Genomic DNA, 19,676 nt, shown 5'->3' on the forward strand with positions numbered 1-19,676 from the left:
TTTCTATCATTGTCGCCGATTACATAAAATCAAGTATGTGCCTTGTATTTGCAACACAAGCTTAAATCTAATTCAAATTTATTTCACTGTATTAACATGCATACATTAGAATGTATGGCTGGGGTATGGCTGCTTATGTGTAAACACTTCCTTGTGTCCATCAGAGACAAAACGAAAGGAAATGGAACAAGATGCGAGAATAGATTAGAAAAGAATAAAGAGGAAAACAAGGAAAGGAAAAAGAAGTAAGAGGAAAATCGGGAGTGTAAGAGAGAGGGGGATACATACGTACACATACATGGTGTTACATTTATTCTGCCCACCCTAATCTATCAATAAGGAGCTGCTGCCCACCCGGTCGAAAATTTCTGGCGCCGTCCCTGCACGCTGGTGAAATCTGGAAAGCGCGGAATGAGCGCATCCATAGGAGCCAAACGCGAACGGCTCGTTCACTGAGTGACAACTTCTCGATTCTATAAACTGTGCAGTGTTGCCAGTTCTACTGATTTCTCAGGAGATTTCCTGATTTTCAGCACGATCGACTGATCTCCTGACAAGTTTCAGGTAAATGTGGAAATCTGATTTTTTGCTTCCTTAAATATTTATAATGAACAAATATTTAAAAAAATCGAAAGTTGATTTAAAATTTACATATTCAGCTGATGGAATGCAAAGACCCATGAATATTCCGCAGAGAGAGAGAGAGAGAGAGAGAGAGAGAGAGAGAAGTGGGGAGGATGGTCATACCAAAACCATCTTGAGGTTCAGGCCACAGCGCTCAGTCAAGACGTCATCATCTGGAGGCGATCATCTTAACACTGTAAACCCCTTGTCGAAATTTTAATTAAGGTATATTTATTTCTTTTATGAAGTTAAATTTTGACATTTACCCTTCCGACGAAAATAGAAGAAAAATGTATAATATTGAATATTTACACCAAACTTTTCATTCAGGCCACCACAAAAATTCCTACCATAGCACAAAGAAAGAGTTGATAACCGTTAGAAACTTCCTGGCGGAAAAATTTAAACATTGTATGTCTTTGAAAAATATTATTGGGAATATTTGTCAGCTACAGTAAAACTCGTAACTGCTTTTGTATGAACTTTTGTATGTAAAATTAATTGATTAAATAAAAAAAAAAACCGTGTTAGGTTGACCGTAAACTTTCCAAGTTACCTAATAAATTAAATTGTCTTTAACTCTACCCAAAATTAATCATCCAGATAAAGCAGATATTCTGTTTAGCTATACAATCTTAATACAAAAGCTTAATTTCTATATCCTTGCAGCAAAAGCGAAACAATTTGGTACAAGGGCAATGTTACATTTCTGTAAAGTTAAACATAAATCATTTGTCATATTGTAATTTCGATCCTATTGACTTTATTGAACGAGAGATAGTATACAAATTGAATCTTTTCATTGTCGTTAGTAAGATCTGTGACAATAACTTAAGAGTTTCATTGAAAAAAAGCAGGTTAATATTTCGATCTTAGTGTTCACTTGGGATATAAACATTTGGAATATTTCCTTACACTTACACTGTTTTTACATTCTGTTAATAACATCGTGAAGAATGTTAATAAATTATGAAACAATAAACATTATCACTGATTTAATAATCAAAGTTACGAACATTGAATCTTCACAAAGACAAAAAATAAAAAGCAGTTCATATGAAACAGTATTATAAAATTTAATACATTTGTAGTTCATATTAACATAGCTAGGTAACAAAATGCTTTCTGTGTGAAAACATTTGTATTTGAAACATAAGTAATATATTCTTGGATAGTTTTTCACACGAATATTTCATCGAAGTTCTTGTTACACATCGCACCCTTGTATTTGAATGTACAACATATCTTCCGATTAGCATAAAGAACCATAAAGCGGGATAAAATAAGAATGTAAATGTACACATGTATCAACTTTACACCGTTGTATTTGTGTAAATAATATGAATATTTTATCGAATGCTTGCATAAAATTTTCACTAACAAATTGCTTTAGCAGACACGAACGTAATATTTTAAACGTTGGCTAAATCTTGAAACAAATTAATTTGCAATCATAAACAATAATATTAACATTAACCAACGTTTGTAATTCAGGGTAAATTATTTGATATTTCTAAAAACAAATGTTGACAAGAGATAAAACATGACCACATTTAAGAGTATATTAGATGCCTATTCCGTACACATGAAATGTTTACATCATGAACTATAACTCTTTTTTATTTATGAGTATAAAACCTTTGTTACTTAACTTGTATCTTTTCGTAGGGACCGAATCACATGGAATTGCCCTAAACATTTCTCATTTTCAGCAACATCTTGAAGAAATGTGAACGTTACTCTTACCTTTTTCATCATAATTGCCTCTGTAATTGAGCACACAACACTTATACACGATACCTCTTGCACATTTAAGCATATTTACAAGTCATGTAAACTCGATTACAGTTCCTAAATTTGCATTACAATTCCATATTCACTAAAAAGGCCCATCATTGATTCCGAAGAAGCGAATCAGACATGGCGGCTAACTCGCCTCCAGTTGATGACGATTAGTCACGTGAACGGAGCAAGCCATGAGGCTTTCAGATTGAGAAGGTAATGGTCATACCAGGCTTGATGACACTGGAAAAGACCCACGGCTTCTTGAGCCCTTTGTGCATTGGGAACTCCAAGGCGGGTGTCCTAACTTTCCCATTGAGGTTTTTGTCAAAGGGGAGGAAACTGGTTACAACTAAATACCAATGTTGCCACCCACACATACGAACAAGTATTCAGTTTTATGGTAATGTTTATTGCAAATGCTAGATACAGTTTCAGGTTTTTAAAGGGAGTCCACATTACGAATGCAGCCAAAGGTTATGGTTACAAATGCTCTTAGTAAATTGTCGATTGATTGATTTGGTTTATTTCACTTCGCATTTCTGCCACTTTTAGCTAATCGCGAAGACGAGGATGAGTGATGATATGATGAAACTGATGAAGGGACAACCATGCCCAGGCCGAGATTCGATCCGGAGACGGGATCCCTGATGTCATAGGTCTGTGTTAACCACTCAGCCACGGAGGTCGGCTTAGTAAACTGCTGTTGCAGACTTACACGTCGCAGTTCATGTTCAGGTTTTTATAGCGTTGTTTTTTTAAGCTATTTCTGAGCGTAACTACTACTACAATTGCTCTTATGTCTCTTTATACTCAATCAATACTGTGACCAGGGGCGCCGATTTGTCAAAATTATTGTGGGGCTCTGATCACTGAAATAAATTAATGAATGACTCACTCCCTCCCTTCTTTAAGTTTTGGCCTCAGTGTTCGGAATCTCGTAAAAGCCCATGAATTCCTCAAAAATATTAAAATTGTCATTTACAGTTCGAATGCAAAATGTCAATTGTTCACGGATGGATATGTCACAAGTTTCGTCAACCATAATAGCAAAATATTCCCGACTTTTAATATCTGCTACCACGGAGCGCAAAACAGATCTCCCTAATACATATATCAATGATCTCGTTCTGAATGTCATGTGAGAGCCATTTGTAGCCCGAACGTCCCATCCACTCTCCTAGTTCATGCATATCTTCTTTTGAAACTCTTTTTAGTACAAATGTTAACAATACTCATAATTATATACAAGGTCCATTCAATAAATAACCGGAAAAGTTGTATAAAAAATCGAAAATACGACCATGTTTGGTGTTTCTTTGTTATTTTGTGGTGGCGTCCTAGAACTATTAACAGATGGGCCTGGAACGCCTGCCTCGCAAACGGGGTGCTGGGAATCAGTGAAACAAGATGGCGGCACCCTTCAGGTTTGCACCAACTTTGAGGAGCGAAGTGTCATTAGATTTCTGTTAGCTGAAGGGTTGAAACCAATCGAAATTCACCGTCAGATGGCAGTGCAATATGGTGAAAGCTGTTTGAGTCGAACACAAGTGTACGAGTGGGCAGAGAAGTTCAAACAGGGTGTACACAAGTGTACGAGTGGGCAGAGAAGTTCAAACAGGGTGTAACAAGTATTCAAGATTCGCCACGTCCATGACGCTCTGTCTCTGCAGTCACGGAGAACAACATTGCGAGAGTTGACGAGTTGATACGGGAAAACAGGAGTATTACGGTGAGTGAGATTGCATCAGAGAAAAACGTTAGTGTCGGATCAGCCCACCATATTGTTCATGACGTACTGATGTTCAAGAAAGTGTGTGCGAGGTGGGTTCCAAAAGACACCAGAAATGAAAGAAAGGCGCATGAATGTGTGCTGGTAGCTTTTGGAACAGTACGAGGCTGAAGAGTAGGCTTTCTTCACCGTATTGTCACGGGAGATGAAAGTTGGGTACATTTTTACGAACCTGAACGAAAGCGGGCTACAATGGAGTGGCGACATTCTTCATCTCCAAGACCCAAGAAGGTGCGAGCTGAAAGAAGTGCTGGTAAGGTCATGTTGACTTTGTTTGGGATCATAATGGAACAATTCTTAAACATTACATGACTAGAGGTCAAAATGTAAACAGTGTGACATACGCAAACCTTATGCGTGAAAATTTAAAACCAGCAATTTTCAAGAAGCGACATGGTCTGGTGTCCAGTGGCGTCCTGTTACTGCATGACAACGCGAAACCACACACTGCTAGAGTCACATTAGCTACCATCAATGACATAAATTTCGTCTGCATACCCCCCCCCCCCCGTATTCCCCGGATTTGGCACCTTCAGATTATCACATTTTTGGCCCACTTAAAGACGCTCTTAGTGGCTCAAGGTTCGAGAATGATGAAGACGTTCAGGCAGCAGTGCATGACTGCTTATGCACACTCCTAAAATAATTCTTTTCACGTGAAATTAGGAGGCTTGTGGAGCGCTGGCGCAGGTGCATTGAACTTGAGGGGGACTACGTTGAATAATAATCATGTGTTGCATTCCATTCTATAGATCCACCAAGCTTTCTGAAACCTCGGAAAATATGCGAACTAACCGGCCTCCCCCACCCCCTTCTTTCACCCCCGGTGTTTGCTCTGGCGCTGGTCGGGCAAGGACCTTCCCACTTCCGCTGACACAGTGTTGCTAATTTTACTCTCTTCAAGAGTGTTGTTGATGTGCGTAGACGTGTTTTTGAGTAAGTGTAAAATGTCGAAAGTTGTGCACAGCAGTGAGCGAAATTTGCTGCTACGAATCATCGAGAAGTGTGAAGAAGAGAAAAGAGACGGGTGGAATTATCCTCGCGATCAACCCCTAAAGAGAGCAGTATATCTAACGGGACGATCGGAGTCATTTCTTAAAAAACTGAAAAGAGAGGAAAAAGATTTACAAACCCCTGACCAGAAATTGTCAACTCCTGGTAAACGGAGACGTGCTTGACAGAACAAGATTGTCATTGACGACATGGATAAGTGTATACTGCGAAGAAAAATCTATGAAATGTACGTAGTGAAAAGAGAAGTTCCTACAATATTGAAACATTTAGCTATTGCTAAGGAAGAAATTAATTATCGGGGGGGGGGGGGGCGAGAAACATTACGGAAAATTATGAAACAAATAGGCTTTAAATTTAAAAAATGTAGAAACTCTCGCTTAGCTCTGGTTGAACGAAGCAACATTGTGGTTTGGAGAGCAAGATATCTTCGTGGGATCAACAGATTCCGCAACGAAGGGAGGCCTGTTGTTTACATTGATGAAACTTGGATTCGTCCTAATTACAAAGTAAAAAAATGTTGGCGGAGTGAAGATCTGTCAGGTGTCTGCACAAACGACAGTTCGGGGCAGAGACTTATCATAAGTCACGCCGGGGTTCCATGGGGTTTGTTCCAAACGCACTTAATGTATTTCAGGCCAAAACAACTTCTGGCGATTACCATAACGAAATGAATTCCGAGAACTTCGAGAAGTGGTTGGAACAGAAACTTATTCCGAATCTCCCACCTAGATCTGTCATTGTTATGGATAATGCCTCCTACCACTCAATTCAAACCAATAAAGCCCCGAACACAAAAAGTAAGAAACTAGAGATTCAAGAATATCTATTAAAAAATAACATCACTTTCGATATCGAACAAACAAAGCCCGAATTGTTGCTGAAAGTAAAAAATAATCTTCCCGATCCGGTATATCGAGCTGACACAATTTTGAAAACCACGGCCACCACGTCCTTCGACTTCCACCATATCACTGCGACTTGAACCCGATCGAGTACATATGGAGCACCATAAAGCGTAGAGTTGCCTCACGAAACGTAAGTTCAAATTTGAGAGAAATAAGGGCTCTTACCGAAATTGCAATTGACAGTGTCAAAGTGCAGGAATGGGAATGTATGTGCCAACATGCCATCCGTTTGGAAAAAGAATACCAGAAGAATGATGGAATTCTCGAAGATGAAGTTCAAACTTTGATTATAAACCTGGAATCGGGTTCCGAAAGTAGCGATGTAAATAGCGACAGTGACAGCGAAAGTTCGAATTCGGACCTCTCCGGCATAGACACCTTATAATCTGCCTCCAGGCCAACCGGAGGCAAGAACCCAAAAGTAAGTTGCTTCTTTTTTTACATTTTTTTTTTATAATTTACATAATTTAGAATATTAATTTTATGTGTTTAAATTGTTGATATCCTTCTGCGAGACAGCTGGAGTTTTTAACTTTAGCTTAAACGCCCCCCTCCCTCCTCTCTCTTATGATATGTTATTTGAATTACCACATCTAGAAACGAGACTTAACATTCGGCCTGCATATTTGTTTACTTGCAAACCTTTCACGGCACACGCCCACTTCTAGATTTGGCAACACAGGGGGAAAACACGTGTTTCTACCATCCCTTCCCTTGCCCCAGAGTTCCCGAGCTCCTCTCCTAAACATTCGACACTAGCGCCACTTGTTTCTGGCCAGGGTTTCAAATAAGTTGGTGGATCTATAATAATAGATTCTGTACAAAAAAATATTTCCGGTTATTTATTGAATGAACCTTGTACTTAGTATATAGTAATAAGTTATGATTTGCTGCCTCTGGTCATAGCCCCCCTCCCCCGAAAGTTGATGGTTTAGCGGTCTCAGCCCCCAAAGTTAATGGTATAGAACAGGGGTTTTTAACAGGCGGCCCGCGGGCCGCATGCGGCCCTCGATGTCTTTTTTTGCGGCCCGCGAAGCCAGTTTGCAAAATACATTAATTTCATGTATTTTTATTAAAATCCGTCTATTTTTACTGAAGGAACGGAGCTCTGTGAAGAAAGACAATATCACAGGTAGAATTGATTTGCAGTCAATGATGATCATCAGAAGAATCTAAAGTGACGTAACGTACTCTTCACACACTATGCATTACAGATTCCACCCCTTCGCTATGCGGAATGAACTCGCCCGTCATATTTAATGGGAAACATAAATGGGTTTCGTAATAAACTGAAGATTTTCAACGTTACTTGGGAGAGGAATAACGCTGTCGGCGGCTAGCAGAAGAAGAAGAAACACTGGACTTTTTTGAATTCAGTGCAAATTTTAAAGAAGTAATAGATGTGTTTGACTCCAGATTTAAATATTTTGAAGAACTTAAAAGCAGCATCCAGCTATTTAGCAATCCTCTTCGTGTTAACATCGAAGAACAAGAAGCTTCTCTCCAAATTGAATTGTGTGATTTGCAAGTTTGTTCCTTCAAACTAGGCAAGAAAAGGGGCAAGAGTTTTTCAAATATCTTTCAAAGGAACATTTTTCAAACCTTCGTAGTTTCGGGCAAAGAATGACATCGATGTTCGGCAGCACATACACGTGTGAAAGTGTTTTTTCTTCAATGAAGTTCATGAAGAACCGCTACAGAAGCCGACTGCTTTACCTTCTGAGACTTTCAAATACAGAAATTGAAGTGAACATTTCAGCTTGAATAAAAGAAGCAGATCGGCCTCAATTTTCACATTGAACACTTAGTATGAAGGATTCTTATTTATATTGTGTGTTTTTCATTTCTCTCAATTCATCCATAAGTATTGGGTTTTGGTGAAATAAATTGTATTTATACAATTTTGATTTGTGATTCCATTGTTTTTATTGCTTCATTTTAGAAATTTAGGTCATGCAAGAGTCCTACATTTTAAGTTCAGTACTTACATTTTTGTAATTTTTAATCCTCCCCCCCAAAAAAATGCGGCCCGCCAATCAACTGCTGGATATAATTTTGGCCCTCGGACCTTTTGAAGTTGGAAACCACTGGTATAGAACATTTCAAATGTGTATTTAATGTTAAGTTCACGTGGCACAATTCAGAGTAAACTTTACAGGAGAAGCAAATTAATACATTAGATCCTCTTAAGCAAAATTATTTGTGGGGCTCTGCCCCCACATCCTTAACATTGGGGGGGCTCGAGCCCCCCCCAAGCCCCATGGAGTCGGCGCCTATGACTGTGACGGTAGAAATTCTCTTTCCAGATTTTATACCAGGTAATCCTCGAATGCATAAAGATGATTTAATTAACATTTACATTGTCTGGAGTGACTGGGAAAAAAGCTGAAGAAAAAACCTGCGACTTGTCTTGTCTGATACTGGGCCCCGGGTTCGAATCCCGGACTAGGATTGGGATAGTTCAGGCATGATTGCCCTTCTCCATTACCATAAAAAAGTGTGGTCTTTCTTACATCCTGTAACTTCGGCTAGTTTTAAAGAAATAGTTTAAAAAATATATCCCCGAATGCGTAGTGGCTGAAGCTCTAGTCCTAGTTAACACAAAAATCACGAAATGTTTCCATACACTTTTAAACGCCAAGTACATAAATCCACGCAGTCAACTTATTTCAGAATATTTGTGAGAGATGAACAGAAAATCGAGGTCGGATTATTTCCAGTAATGTCACTGCTTTTTGCAATGTGTAGGGACAGTGCCGGCAATTAGGGGGAAGTGGTATCCTTGCACCCCCCTCAGTTTTGGCACCCGATCATCGCCACTGGTTAATAAAATTTGTATTAACATAGTAATAAATTTACCATTTGACTTCTAAAATTAATAATTACCGTTCAATAATGATGGTGGAAAGCTTTTCCCACTCTACCCCCCCCCCCCCGCAGAACGTTGATAATCCGCTATTATTAGTTCTTCTGTTTTTTTAAGCAGATCTCCTGATTTTTCAGGGGACTATCTCCCGATTTTTAAAAATCTGACCTGGCAACGCTGAATCTGTGTCTGTTCTTGTCATGTCTGTGCAAAGACAGTAGGATTCGCGTACGAGCGCTCGTGGCGAGAGGTTCACTAGCAAAAAGCGGTACATATCCGAAGGAGCAGCAATTCGCGTGTGATTGGATCAATTTCGTCGACTTTATTGTCAACGTTAATTGCTTATAGTGTGTAGTGCACCGATTCAGTGTATTTTTTTCCTTTGGTGTTTAAACTAGACAGCGCCCCATTAGATCACCGTGGCTTCCGGCGGGCAGCCGGTTCCCACCCAGGATGCCGAAATGTTGGACTCGAGGGAGAAGACGGCAGCGAAAGGATTAGTCAACCTGGCCACAACGGAGTTTACATTAATCCAACCTGATGATGACGTTTCCATGACCGACTCTGTACAACGCTCAGGTAAAAGGACACTGGACGAGGTGAGTGAAGCCGATCGCAATCAAGAGAAAATGTTTCGCCCCACTCAACTGGACCACCGACCCCCCACTCTTTGGTATTCGGCCGACACCACCGGCCTATTTGTGGTCCTCTTAGAAGGACAGAACCAAAACATCGGTAAACTTTCTAGTGGCAGCCTAGGTAATAAATTCCGGAAGGCCAACATTCCAGTGTGCCTAGTGGAACAATGTGGCAAAAACAGGGTACGGGCCACTTTCAAAACAGCAGAACAAGCAAACGCTTTCGTCAGGAACGGGACCTTTTTGGACTCCCTGGGGGTCCGAGCCAAAATACCACATAGCTTGATTCAACGGGAAAGGCTAGTGTATGGGATAGAATTTGACGTGACAGAAGAGGACATCCTCGAAGGCATCGATTCTCCTTTTCGGGTTACTTGCGCTAAACGCCTAAAGAAAAAAATCTGGCGAGAGGATGGCACTTTCCAACTCGTGGACACAAAGTTGATTTGCCTCACCTTCCACGGCAAACACCTGCCCGAAAAAGTGCTGATAAATAAGGAAATCTTCACAGTCAAACCGCGAGTTCGATCGGTTTTACAATGCTCTGGCTGTTTTCGATATAATCACTCCCAGGTTCAATGCCGGTCTAAACCACAATGTGCTAACTGTGGCCAAGAAAGACACGGGGAAGGATGCTCCAACCCCCCTCACTGTAGCAATTGCAAGGGCCCCCATGGGGCACGTGACCGCCAATGCGATTTCTGGCAAAGAGAACAAACCATTCAAACTCGTATGGCGGAAGAAAATATTTCCTATTATGAAGCAAAGGCCAAACTTCTGGGCACCTTCCACCCACCCCTAACTCGGGAAGATATTTTGAATCCCATGCTAAACAAGCGTGACTTTCCCAAATTGTCTCCCACACCCACCTCGACCTTCTCGACCGGAACACGTTCAAAAAACAAAATTCCTCCCCGCCGCTGGACTGGCAAGCATAATAATCCCGTGCCCCATTCCTCCTCGAAGGAACAACATGCAGATCTACAAGTCAAGGCATCCAGCACCAACGTTGAAAAAACAAGAACCATTTCTAGTTCATCGACATCGGAAGATGAATTTACCCCCTCTAGTTCATCGACATCGGAAGATGAATTTACCCCCTCTCCCCCCATCGGGCGTAACGCTCATCCGGCCCGGAGGGCCCCCCCGGACCCGGTATCATCGCCGCCTTCGGAACCACTGCAAGTTCACCATTCCGAACAACAAACGATCTACAAATCACTCTTGGACCTCATAACGACCTTATGGGCATCAGTGCTCCAAATATCAAATATACGCGAACAAAAGATTCTCATCCAGCAAATACAAGCACTCACGACCCAACTGTTATCAATCATAGCAGGCTGATTACCTATCCTTCGCCACCCAGGTGTTCCTAACAACTATAGCTTGACAACAAACTTTTACCTTCAACCCTTTTTCGATTTTCTTCTGTTTTTTTCTTTTTTCCTTTTTTTGTTTTCTTATCCTCTCGACAAAATAAATATATTACAACGGACGCTCGCCTATTCCGGCATAGACCGCCTCCATGAGTCTTTCTCTCTTGTTTATTTATCTTTTTTCCCTCCCCCTCCATGTCATTTCCTGTTCTTATTCAATGGAACGTCCGCAGCTTTTCGGCCAGAAAATGCGAATTACAGAAACTTGTGGCGGATTATAAACCGCATCTCCTCAGTGTTTGCGATTGCCGTAACTGTTTCACCATACTGGTTTTTGTACGGATGCAGTAGACGCTGTTTGTTGTAAATGCTATATTTGAAGAATACACATGACTACATACACAAACTAACAAGTACACCTAGATTGTGTCCCCGCAACACACACGCACGTCTTCGTAGAATGTTCCACTGCAGCCGACTGAGACGGTCTTGAGGCAGTGTTGTCAACTGTACGCTACTTCACTGGCGTGCTGCAAGTCCCACTAAAATACACTGAGTAATGATTAAAACCTGAACATTCTCCCCCCTCCTTGATTTACTAAATCAACATAAACACTACAACAAATTATTTCTCTGTTGGAAAAGGTATGAGTTTATGAATTGGTCTTTTAAATGTACCCTGAGCAGTGCGAACGTTCACTACTCTCACAAGTTTATCAGATCCTGTGTAGACCTCTTCGATGACTCCAGTCCTCCATGTGAGGGGTGGAACATGGTCTTCCTTCATTAGCACCAGCATCCCTGGTCGGAGATTGGGTTTGGTTGTTGTCCATTTGGTTCTCTGCTGCAGGTTGTTGAGATAGTCCCTGGACCACCGCTGCCAGATGTGTTGATAGATCCGTTGAATCCGTTGCCACCGATCCAGACGATTTTCTGCTATATGTGTTACATCAAGCTCGGGAAAGGATGTTAGAGGACTACCTATTAGGAAATGACCTGGGGTGAGATAACTATTGTCAGTAGGGTCATTGGACATAGCAGTGATAGGACGTGAATTTAAACAGGCTTCGATTTGACAAAGCAAAGTTGAAAGTTCTTCAAATGTGAAGTGCTGATTTCCAGCTGATCTTCTTAAGTGGTATTTCATTGATTTTACCGCTGCTTCCTGAAGGCCATTGAAATGGGGCGCATGTGGAGGTATGAAATGCCATATGAATTCTTCTGATGCTGCATACTTGTGTATTTCAGTCTTGAATTCTTGAGACTCAAACAGCTGACGCAATTGTTGTAGTTCTCTGTAAGCTCCAACGAAGTTTGTTCCATTATCGCTGTATAAATTTCTACATTTTCCCCTTCTTGAAGTAAATCTCCTTAGAGCTGCGATAAAGGCAGATGATGTTAGATCTGAGACTAATTCTAGATGTATAGCCTTTGTAGTGAGACAGACGAAGACTGCTACATAACATTTTCTCGAAATCTTGCTTCTTGCGTTTCCTGATTTCACATTAAATGGACCAGCATAATCCACTCCTGCATTGAGGAATGCTCTACCTGGCTGAAGTCTTGTTGATGGTAGTTGACCCATTAGTTGCTCTGACGCAGATGAGTTTAGCTTAAAGCAAGGTAAACAATTATGTATAACCTTCCTGATAACTTGTCTTGCTCTCGGAATTCTAGTATTTTTGGCGAAGTAAGGCCAACAGTAACTGGGAGCCCGCGTGAAGTAATCTCTGATGCTCTGCTAGTATAATGAGTCTTGTTAAATGATGCTCTGATGGCAATATAAGTTGGTGTTTGCTCTCATAGGGTATTTGAGCATTTTGTAGTCTCCCACCTACTCTAAGCATGTTGTTTTCGTCTATGAATGGATAGAGACTTCTTAATGGACTATCCCTTGCCACTCACGATTCTTTGTGTTGTGAATGAAACGCTGGCAATAGGCAATTACTCTAACTAGTTTCGATAATGACGAAAATTTGTGGATGAAGGTCGTCGATGGAACTTGAATGACTAGTGATGTGGCCCCCTTTCTTTCTTCTGTAACTTCTTCTTTCTCTGCGTGTGATGAAGAATTTGGTCATGAAGAAGATTCTTCACTCAAGAATGTGGGTCCATTCCACCACAGTGTATTGTGTTGCAATGTGGCCGGTTCTACACCTCGAGATACAAGGTCCGCAGGGTTGTCATGTGATGACACGTGTCTCCATTGTGAAGGACTTGTTGAATCTTGAACTTGTGCCACCCTGTTGGCGATAAAAGTTTTCCACTTGTTTGGCGGCGATGACAGCCATGCTAGGACTATCTTCGAATCTGTCCAAAAATATACTTGACTGATTGCAAGATTGAGTACCGCTAATACTTTCTTCATTAATTTGGCAAGTAAAACTGCTCCACATAGTTCCAGACGTGGAAGTGTAACCTGTTTTACTGGAGCCACTCTTGATTTGGCGCAAAAAAGTTTAACTGCAACATCACCACTTCTGTTTGTTGACCTAACGTAGATTGCTGCACCGTAAGCCCTTGTACTCGCATCGCAGAACCCATGAAGCTGTATGTCATTGATTTTTCCTTCAATCAAGATGAATCTACTGACTCGTATATCATTGATGCGTGGTAGGTTTCTATACAACTGCAACCATTGCTGCAATAACGTCGGTGATAAGCTCTCGTCCCAATCGATGCGTTGAAACCACAACTGTTGTAGGAATGCCTTGAAACTGATGACTACAGGACTGACCAATCCAAGAGGATCGAATATTAAAGCGATTATTGACGTTACTCTTCTTTTGCTTATTTCTGCTGCGTGGGCAGATGTTGATGCTGCCTTGTTGGCGATTAAAAATTTGTCTGTGCCTGGATCCCAGAGTAGACCAAGAGTTTTGACACCTTTATCCTTATCTAACTGAAGTGGTAACTGCACTTCTCTGTGGCTATGAGGTACTGCCTCTAAAAGTGCGGGATGGTTAGAACACCACTTTCGAAGATTGAAACCACCACTTCGTAGAAGATGGATTAATTCTTCTTGTAATTTCAGTGCATCCTCTACACTGTCACTGCCTGATAAACAATCATCCATGTACATATCTTCCCTTACAGCTCTTGCTCCATTCTGATACACGTGTTGTTGCTGTTCGGCTAGCATTTGTGTACACGCTGTTGCGAGGAATGAAGCTGGTTTTGTGCCATAAGTCACCGTTAAAAGTTCATAAGTGTCTACTGGGCTGTCTGATGAGTATCTCCAGAATATTCTCTGCAATGGTAAGTCATCTTCATGCACCATAATTTGGCGGAACATTTTCTCCGTGTCTGCCGTAAATGCTATGCTGTGTGTGCGAAATCGTAGAATGACGGAGTACAAATCTTGTTGTAGAATTGGACCTGCTAGTAAAATGTCGTTAAGTGAGTTTCCAGATGTAGTTTTGGCGCTGGCATCATAGACAACTCTGGTCTTCGTTGTGCTGCTGTCTGGCTTGAATACTGGATGATGAGGCATGTAGAATACTTGTGTGTCATCCTTGACTGTGTCTGATTCTAACTTTCTTATGTGTCCTAAATTCTCGTATTCCTTCATGAAGTTATTGTAATCTTCTTTCAGAGCTGGCTGCCTCTTCAATCTTCTCTCCAGTTGTTCCAGTCTACTCATGGCTTGCTGAGTTGAATCTCCTAAGTGTGGATGATTTGGGCGTTTAGGTAGGTAGACGTACTATGAAACGACCAGATTTGGATCGCGTTGTATTTAATTTAAAGTGCTCTTCACATAGTTCTTCTTCCTTAGATCTGTGTGGTGCCTCTATTCCTTCCAACTCCCAGAAGCGTGCAAGTTGTTTTTCCAAACTGTCATCTGTTCTTGCAAAACATGCAGTGATTGATGAGTTGCATTCTTGAGGCATGGATCCACCCAGTATCCATCCAAGTTGCGAATCTTGCAGAACAGGGTAATTGCCTTCTCTACTTAGACGTTCTGCTTCAATATGGAGTAGAAAAGCCCTGCGCCCAAAAGAATGTCTATCTTGCCAGGTTTATTGAATGTGGGGTCTGCCAGTGCGATGTCCGTTGGAATATTCCATGTATCGTAGTTTATGTGCTCTGCAGGCATATCTCCAGTGATTTTTGGCAGAACTGAACAAGAGATTGTAGTTGAGAAGTCATTCGCGAGTGATGAAATGTTCACATTCACACTGAAGCGAGTTTCCGACTTTGAGTTATTTATCCCATGAATTGGAATGTAGGCCCTTTGTTTCTTGAGACGCAGTCTTTGTACGGTTTCCTCCGTTACGATGTTTGATTGACTTCCATTATCTAGTAAGGCACGACATGTGACCAATCTTCCGTCCTTATCCTTCACTTGTACCAAAGCAGTTGAAAGTAGAACATGCGATGTGTGTCTGGTCTTGAAACTGCAGTATGATGCTTGCGTATTCTCCCGATTGTGAGTCTCACTCTCCGCCACTGAGCCTTGGGTGTCGGTGTGTCTGTTCTGTGTTTCCCTTCGAACGGCACCGAGCTTCCGTTGATCATCGTGCAGCAAAGTGTTATGTTTCTGTGAACATGCTCTGCAATTGCCTGATTTACAGTCCCTGCTTCGATGTGGCTTCAAACAGTTCCAACACAATTTGTTTTCACGCACACACTGTCTCCTTTGATGTACATTTGCACTGAGAAAACCTGGGCATGCATACAGAAAATGCATTTGATGAAGAAGCCAAATATGAATGTGACTGCTGTGTAGTTTTGTTTTGTTTGGTCCTTGCGTCACTGAATTTATTATCCCTTGGTATCTGGCTGATTTGCGGTTTGATAGTTTCTAGAGCTTGACATTTATGCTCGAGAAATGTAAAGAATTCTGAGAGTGGTGGGAAGTCTTGCTCAGTGTGAGTTAATTCCCAATCACGTCTTGTTTGCATGTCTAATTGAGATACGAAGTGCTGCAATAATACTACATCCTCTAAAGGTTGCGACAACTGTAATGCCTTTAATGCCGAAAGATTGCTTGTAATGGTATTTGCGAAGTGACGCAAATCTGACGCATTTTCCCTACTAACTGAGTGAATGTGCAAGAGTTGCTTTATGTGTGTTGCCGCTATGAGCTTCTTGTGTTCATAGCGCTGAACTAGCTGTTCCCAAGCTACTGTGTAGTTGCCTTCAGTGATTGGCAAATTCTGGATTAAGCGTAGTGCCTGACCCTTCACAGCTGATTTCAAATAATGGAATTTCTGAATTGCAGATAAGGTGTCATTATTGTGCACAGGTTTGCGATTGCCGTAACTGTTTCACCATACTGGTTTTTGTACGGATGCAGTAGACGCTGTTTGTTGTAAATGCTATATTTGAAGAATACACATGATTACATACACAAACTAACAAGTACACCTAGATTGTGTCCCCGCAACACACACGCACGTCTTCGTAGAATGTTCCACTGCAGCCGACTGAGACGGTCTTGAGGCAGTGTTGTCAACTGTACGCTACTTCACTGGCGTGCTGCAAGTCCCACTAAAATACACTGAGTAATGATTAAAACCTGAACACTCAGTTTACAACCCGCAACACAACGAGGTGTTGCTATTTACGTACATGAAAATCTTCCACATTCCCCCCTCTCTCTCCCCTCCTCTCATCCTTTAATTCACCAGTATAACGTCGAAATTGTTGCTGTCCGCATTCATTTTCATCAACACCTATTCACACTCCTCTCCCTTTATATTCCTCCCCATCACTTTTCGCAGAACATCCCTTTATCCACCCTCACTGACCTTCTCGCCTTACTCCCAGGACCCTATCTCATAACCGGAGATTTCAATAGCCATCACCAGCTGTGGGGCAATGTCATGACCGATAGATTAGGTTACACCATTGAAAATTGGATCCTTGAGAACGACTTTATTATAATGAATGACGGTACCCCCACCCACTATCCACACAATGGTTCCCGTCCGACTGCAATCGATTTAACATTAGTGTCTCCAAACCTTTTTTCTCATATCAACTGGACCAATGATTTTGACTTACGAGGGAGTGATCACACGCCGATATTTATTTGTTTACCCAATACCTTTTCGAAAACAGGCGTGACTGACATTCCTGTCCGTCGATGGACACGTGAGTCTATTAATTGGAATACCTTTCGCTCTTATTTTCTTAAATTATACTATACGGATGATATACCCTCCCACCGGACTATGACATATACCAAATTCCTCCACATGATTACGTTAGCTCTTGATCGGAGCGGTACGCGCCAAAAATTCTTTTCCAACGACCGATTTCCTAAGATTCATTGGTGGAACAATCAGTGTGCCGCCATCAAAAAAAAAAAAAAACAGCACTCACAAAACTTTATGCCAAACACCCCACGCCCGAAACATGGCTGGAGCTCCACAAACTTCAGACGCTCGCAAAAAATACATATACCAAAGCCAAACGACTGGCATGGAAACTTTTCTGTCAGTCCCTTGATGTGACTCTCCCCATCGGAGTCATTTGGCGCAAATTCAACTCTTTACGACACCCCCATGTTCCTCGCCCCCGACCGATTAATAATGCCTGGGAAGTTGAATTTATGGATCTCCTCACACCTCCTACGGTTACCCTACCTCCCCCATCCCTAGCCCAGACAAACATTTCATTCACAGCAGATTTCCCTGCTGTTACAATATCGGAACTTCAACATATCCTAGAGAATACCCCCTCTACTGCCCCAGGATATGATGGCATCACTTACGACCCCTCAAACACCTCCCAGAACAAGGACTTAATATCCTCACGGCAATCTTCAACTCTGTTTATCGCAGGGGTAAAATCCCGCGAGGTTGGACTCAACATGTTGTCATTCCAATATTAAAACCGACTAAACCAGCTACCCATGCCACGTCTTACCGCCCTATTGTTCTTATACCAGTAATGGCTAAATTATTCGAAAAAACTTTACAACACCGAATAACTTGGAATTTAGAGAAACGAAATTTTTTTCCTCCCTCTCAAATGGGATTCCGTACCGGGCTTGGCAGCCAAGACGCTATATGTACCCTTACAGTGGCACTTCAGAATAGCCAACTCTTGCGACAATATTGCTTTAGTTTATTCATAGATGTTGCTCACGCCTACGATTCGGTCCAAATTCCCATATTATACCAAATTCTTGCTAATCTCCACATTCATCCGGTGGTAGCTCACTTAATATGGCATTTATATCACGAACGAATATTGGTTTTTTGGTTCCCCCATAACGTTACGGGACCACGATTAATCCGGAGTGGTGTCCCCCAAGGCTCCCCACTCAGCCCAATTCTTTTCAATATATATACACAATACTTGCATCAAACACTAAATTCTAATCATCATATCCTTCAATATGCTGACGATTTTTGTTTTTACAATAGCACATCAGATGCCACTCGAGGCATCTTAGACCTACGCAAATTTATCATTCAATTACGTGATCAATTAGCGCTCCGCGGCTTATCATTTTCCCCGGAGAAATCACAGATTATTATTTTCAATTCGTATATGCTTACTCGCTATCCCAATACATTAACTCATTTACATCACATTCCGGTGGTCCAAACCTGTAAATACTTAGGTATTCATTTCGACCGTAAATTAACTTGGCAACCACATCTTACATATTTGCTCACAAGAGGGAAAAAATTGATCAACATTTTGAAAGGGCTTGCCACTACCAAATGGGGGGGGCCATCCCTCCATTATGCTATTATTTTATAAGAATTGCTTTCGCTCACTTTTTGACTATTCGGCGCCCGTATTGGGAGGGATGCCTGATCGCTGGCTCCAAAAAATGGATATCTTACAACGTCAGGCACTCCGCCTTTGCCTCGGATTAATGGCATCTAGTCCCAATGTGAGCGTTTATGGAGAGAGTACTGAACCGCCTCTCTCCTTCCGATACCAATACTCTACCACGAAATACATATTGAAAACATGGGAACGACACCCTCACCCCTTCAATACCGTATTCGCTATTCAACGCCAACTGAATGCAACTCTAACTCTCGATCGCTCTCGCCCTCGGCTTTTCTTTTTATCTTGTTATAATATTGATCGCGACGCCTACCATCTCAGCTTTACATTTACATCCCCTTTGATATACACGTTACCAATACTCACCGCCCCTCTCCCTAATATTAACTTTACTGATTTCGGTCGACACGAATATTACAAAGAACTCTGGCCCGACCATACTTTTATCTACACAGACGGGTCCAAAGATGCCGACCGCGTTGGATGTGCCTTTTATGTCCCTCAATACTATGTTGTACGACAATTTTCCTTATCGTCAGAAGCGTCTATTTACTCGGCAGAGTGCTATGCCATTTATCAGGCCTTGATCCATGCTCGTGAAGCACAATACACGCAAACTTTAATTCTCACAGATGCCCTCAGCGTATTATTCACGATCGCTCGTTGTGGTAAGGATGCTTATCGGTTGCAACTCTTTCCCATCTTAATTTTACAAGAGTATTTTCACCTCCAAAACAAAGCCCAACGCGTACAGTTTACCTATGTCAAAGCACATAGCAATCTTAATCCTCATCAAGACCTTGTGGATCATTATGCCAAAACAGCTGTGGACGTTCCTTTCCCCTCTCCTATCCGACTTGCCTATACTGATCTTCTCCCACGGGTCAAAAAAAAAATCACTCTCAGTGGGAAAATTGG

General features: G+C 41.6%; 3 protein-coding genes across 3 annotated transcripts in view; 1 reads left to right on the forward strand and 2 right to left on the reverse strand.

Annotated features, from left to right (window-relative positions):
* The first annotated feature begins 9,177 nt into the window (after positions 1 to 9,177).
* The window catches only part of LOC145978690 (zinc finger matrin-type protein 5), a 35,452-nt gene continuing 24,953 nt past the window's right edge, over positions 9,178 to 19,676 (forward strand). The window contains exon 1 of the mRNA XM_083111471.1: positions 9,178 to 9,200. The gene's annotated coding sequence lies outside the window, so the exon portion shown is untranslated. The remainder of the gene's footprint in view (positions 9,201 to 19,676) is intronic.
* On the reverse strand, positions 11,626 to 12,585 carry LOC145978727 (uncharacterized). The gene has a single exon (XM_083111534.1). It carries the CDS (start codon positions 12,583 to 12,585, stop codon positions 11,626 to 11,628), a length of 960 nt encoding a protein of 319 aa, XP_082967660.1.
* On the reverse strand, positions 13,078 to 14,643 carry LOC145978728 (uncharacterized). The gene has a single exon (XM_083111535.1). It carries the CDS (start codon positions 14,641 to 14,643, stop codon positions 13,078 to 13,080), a length of 1,566 nt encoding a protein of 521 aa, XP_082967661.1.

Source organism: Lepisma saccharinum, chromosome 25, assembly GCF_977018435.1.
Source record: "Lepisma saccharinum chromosome 25, izLepSacc3.1, whole genome shotgun sequence".
Classification (NCBI taxonomy): Eukaryota; Metazoa; Arthropoda; class Insecta; order Zygentoma; family Lepismatidae; genus Lepisma; species Lepisma saccharinum.

What these genes read in the sequence shown, in the direction of transcription:
- LOC145978728 (XM_083111535.1), bottom strand. Translation starts at nt 14,643, where the DNA reads ATGAGTAGACTGGAACAACTGGAGAGAAGATTGAAGAGGCAGCCAGCT.
- LOC145978727 (XM_083111534.1), bottom strand. Translation starts at nt 12,585, where the DNA reads ATGGGTCAACTACCATCAACAAGACTTCAGCCAGGTAGAGCATTCCTC.